Below are 4,502 nucleotides of genomic sequence, written 5' to 3' on the forward strand. Positions count from 1 at the left end.
CCGAAGTCTTCCAGAGTGGTGGCTGTACCACCTCAGGGTTATTTAAGTACCTCAGGGAGACAGCAGGCGGGGGAGACAAGGCAGGTACAGTACTGGGGGGATGGCGTGAGTCTCTACGGACCTTTTACTTGTTTGGGCTGGTTGTTGTGACAGATGGCCGAGTGATGATGGAACATGTCATGGATGATGGAAGTTGTGATAGATGATGGAAGATGTCATGGATGATGGTGATGGAGAGCAGGGAGCAAGAGGGTTTGACTCCCACCTCAGGATCTGGGATCTTCCCCAGAGTGCTCTGGAAGGGAGTACACCTGGGGAACCAGACTTTGGGTACATGCATGATGGAGGAGGTAATTTACAAGGGCAGGATGTAGAGGGTGTGTCTGGTGATCAAACCCTTTCAGTGGCTTGCCACCGTCTACACAGCAAGCCCTGCCTACCTGCCTCTGCAGGCCCATCAGCTCCACCTGCAGGGCCTGGAGCCAGATTTAGGCATTTCCTTCTAAGACTCGCTGAGTCCCTTTGCTTCGGTAGACTCTGACTTGGGGACACTGTCTGACAAACAGCTGTAAAACCATGAAGACTCGAAATCCAGTGGGCCCAGCAACCAGAGGGGTAACAGCATGTAATGGGGAGGCAGACCTGGTGTTGCCTCTCCCACTTCCCTGACTTGCTGGGAGTTCTGAGCAGGTTATTTAACCTCTGCGAGCCTCGGTTTCCTTCTCTATGAAATGGGGTCAATACTCACTGGGCAGGGCTGTCACATAGATTAAAGGAGACTCTTGCCAGGGGCTCAGCCTGGAGCAAGAGCTATAAATGGTAGCCCTCTCGGGCTGCAAGAGCTGGAAGAACCCTCAGAGGGGGGCTTGCCCAGGCCTCTGGGGCCAGGGGATGAAAGCCTGTCCCAGCCAGTCAGTGCCAGAGTAGGGATTAGCCCCATGCTCTCCCCTAAACCCTGGGGCCCCAGTCAGCTGCTGTAATCCCCTCTGTGCTCAGCGTGCCAGGCTGACATTTTACCCTCAGCAGGCAGGGACCAGCTTGGCACTGCCAGAGCCCTGCCAGCTTCCCCCTGCCTGGTGGACTGCGAGCAGGGCGTGGGGGGTTAGGAATCTTTGATAACAACGTTGCATGCTGCCTGGCCACACCTGCTGTGTACCCAGATCTTCCTTGTTCCTGTGCCTGTGGAGGGTCCCTGGGGTGACCGGCTCTGGCGTGGGAACATTGGGGCCCTCGCCCCACAGTCCTGGTAAGTGGGACCCCCAGCCCTGGCTCGCCACCTTCAGGGACAGGAGTACACTGCTTGGGGCTTTGAGACATGGGGAGAGAAGGTGGAGGAGGCAGGACATGTGGAAGCCACAGGGCTTTTTAAGGGAGGAGTGGCCTCCTCTAACAACTGTACATCTGTAGGGTGTCATGGGAGAGGGACAAAAAGTGCCACAGGGGCACAGCTGATGAGCCAGGGGTGGGGCAAGAGGTACGGTAGGCCCTCCATGTCTGCTCTTCCCCAGCCCCGCCCTGTGTGCCCACACCTCAGTCTGCGGCCATCTGGGTAAATGTGGAGGCTCCCTAAGGACTCTCTTTGATTAAGGGCTTTTGCTCCAGAGCTGAGGGCTGAAGCTGCCTAAAAAGCTCCCAGCCGCACCATCTTGCACCCAAAGGACTGGAAAGTCTCCCTCTGGGAAGGTAGGGCAAACCACCCCTAGTTGCATTAGAAGTGGTCAGCGGAGGTGCATGCCCCCTCCTCCCTTGGGCAGCAGTGTCGGGGATGCCCCAGGCTCCATCGAGCACTGCCCACTCCTCCCGCATCTCCTAGGGCTCAGATGCACCCAGAGGGCAGTGAGGCCAGAATGTGGAGGTTTGGAGGGGCTGCTCCGGGGGGTACTTCTGGCTGAGAGGGAAAGGTGGGGAAAGAGCAGCAATGTTGAGAGTCCCCAAGACTGCTCCTGGGGCCAGGCACCTGGGGCATGTGCCCCTCCACTTTGGGGCTGGCCCCACCCCAGATCCAGCTATGAAAGAAGCAAGACGCGCCCTCTTGGGGATGAAGATCAGACCCCTGATTCTCACTGCTCCCCAACAGGTGCTCCGGGGCCTTCCTTGGCTGTCGTGGAGGCTACTTCTGAAGCTGGGGCACCCCAAGGTGGCACCAGCAGCCAGGATGTCCACACAGAGCATCCACTACCTGAAGCCCGTGGCCCTGTGCCTGGCACCTGGGATCCCAGACTCCCCAAGCCGCCACCGGCGCCACACACTCCCTGCCAGCGAGTTTCGCTGCCTCACCCCAGAGGACGCAGCTAGCGTGTTTGAGATTGAGCGTGAGGGTGAGCTGCTTCCACACATGGCCCGGGATGCTGCTGTACTGTGCTGCGGTTGCCCTGTGGGGAGAAGACCCTCACATCTCCTATCCTTGGTGCCTGGGACCCCAGAGTATCAGACAGTTTCCGTGTGTGCGCATGTGCGAATGCGTGTTCAGGAAAGTAGGGGGCGGGAACAACAGCCTTGAATCCCCTGCTTTTCTGTGGGGAAGGTTTGGGGGGCGGGAGACCCCACCCCTGGCATCTGAGCCAATGCTTGGTGTGCAGTGGACAGTGGGCATGTGGCACAGCGACCGCTGAGTCACCCACTCGTGCCTCCTGCCACAGCCTTCATCTCTGTCTCGGGCACGTGCCCCCTGTATCTGGATGAGATCCGGCACTTCCTGACCCTCTGTCCAGAGCTGTCCTTGGGCTGGTTCCAGGAGGGCCGCCTCGTGGCCTTCATCATTGGCTCGCTGTGGGATGAGGAGAGACTCACTCAGGTGAGGGCAGAGTGGGGCTGTGATGACAGGCCCCTGGAAGGCTCTGGAAGAGAGGCCACTGCCTGCTGGCCTCTGGGTTCTCCTGCTCTGGCAAAGGCCAGCCAGATGGGGGTAGAGGAGCCCAGAGGCTGGGATTTCTTCCTCCAGAACCAGAGAGATGAGCACAGGCCTTAGGTCCTCTTCCAGGGTGAGAGAGCCCAGCCCTGTGGGGTCTCAAAGGGCCTCATGGCCAGGGATGCAGCTCCCAATTTGGGGCCTTCCTTGGGTGGAAGGGGAGCCCTGATTGGAGGCACTCAGAGGATACCTGCTATTGGCCCAGGTAGGGGTGGTTTAGGGGATAGGTGTTGGCAGAGGTAACCTGGACTCATGTCCCTTGTTTGCCCCCAGGAATCACTGACGCTGCACAGGCCTGGTGGCCGCACGGCCCACCTGCATGTGCTGGCTGTGCACCACACCTTCCGGCAGCAAGGCAAGGGCTCCATCCTGCTGTGGCGCTACCTGCACCACCTGGGCAGCCAGCCCACCGTGCGCCGGGCCGTGCTCATGTGCGAGGACACACTGGTGCCCTTCTACGAGAGGTTCGGCTTCTACCCTGTGGGCCCGTGCGCCATCACTGTGGGCTCACTCGCCTTCACGGAGCTCCAGTGCTCCCTGCGCAGCCATGCCTCCCTGCGCAGGAACAGCAACTGCTAAACCATGCTGACCACCTGCCCGCTGCCCCGGGGTGCCCATGGCTGGTGATGGAGATGTGGGAAGGCAAGCTGGGGCTCCTACCCAGCCCCAGTGTCCCCTTCCCTGGCCCGGCCTCCCCCAGGTTGGCTGAGCATGAAGGGAGACCAGGTACTGGTGGAGCAGGGAGAGGCGAAAAAAAGGAGATGGGGTGGCTTTTCCCCAGCCCAGCCTGCCCAGCTAGAGCACTAGTGTGCTTCCTCCAGTCTGTCCTCACGAGGGCCTCTGGACCGCCTGCGTTCCAAATTGCCCGAGCTGGGGCTGGATAGGTGAACAGACAGTGGGAGGTGTCCTGCAGCCTTGCCTCAGCTCTTCCCTCCTCAGGAACCGATGGTGGACTGTCTAGGCATGAAGAGGCTCAGCACCAGGGGAGCATCCTCATAGGAGGAGCCCAGCGCTCAGGGGCTCTTTTTGTCCCCAGCCCCAGGGCTGCCCCTTCTCACCTTCAGCCCTGGAACAGTGGGTAGCCGGGAACAGGGAAGTACAGGGGCCACATCTGGGCTCACCCACCTCCCCAGTCCCTGTGCTGCCCCTCCTCCTCCTCCCAGGCCACAGGCACCCTGGCTCCTCTGTCCACAGTAATAAAGTGGTTGTGCCCATCGCCTTCCGGGTGGCTCCTGGGTGTGGGGTGAAGGGTTGGGGCTTGCCCCCAGCTGCAGTGAATGGACAAGCACTGTGCCTTCCCGCCCACATCCCTACCAGGGTGGCCCGCCCCTCAGCCCAGCCAGCCCCCTCACTGCCCCTATAAGCACGTGGGGCTGGGGGCCCCCAGGAGTCAAGGGCTTTAACCTGCCCTCTCAAGGGACGTCCTGAGGCCCTCCACGTGACCCCAACCTGGTTTCTGGTCCAACCAAATCCCCCAGAAGTCAACAAGTTTTCCACCGTCCCTTGGACCAAGCCCCTGCCCCTGAGCGCTACCTGGCTGCCCCCAACCCCAAAATAAGGTTCCAGCTTTCATTCTACCTGAGCCCTCAAAAGA

At 60.4% G+C, this 4,502-nt stretch overlaps 1 protein-coding gene across 1 annotated transcript; it reads left to right on the forward strand.

Annotated features, from left to right (window-relative positions):
• The first annotated feature begins 1,119 nt into the window (after window positions 1–1,119).
• AANAT (aralkylamine N-acetyltransferase) lies at window positions 1,120–3,487 on the forward strand. Its single transcript, XM_046677693.1, has 4 exons — window positions 1,120–1,246; window positions 2,078–2,318; window positions 2,640–2,794; window positions 3,182–3,487. The coding sequence occupies exons 2-4, from the start codon at window positions 2,156–2,158 to the stop codon at window positions 3,485–3,487; spliced, it is 624 nt and encodes a 207-aa protein (XP_046533649.1). The 5' UTR covers window positions 1,120–1,246; window positions 2,078–2,155.
• Window positions 3,488–4,502: the final 1,015 nt, after the last annotated feature.

The sequence above is a fragment of the Equus quagga genome, chromosome 11, assembly GCF_021613505.1.
Source record: "Equus quagga isolate Etosha38 chromosome 11, UCLA_HA_Equagga_1.0, whole genome shotgun sequence".
Taxonomy (NCBI): domain Eukaryota; kingdom Metazoa; phylum Chordata; class Mammalia; order Perissodactyla; family Equidae; genus Equus; species Equus quagga.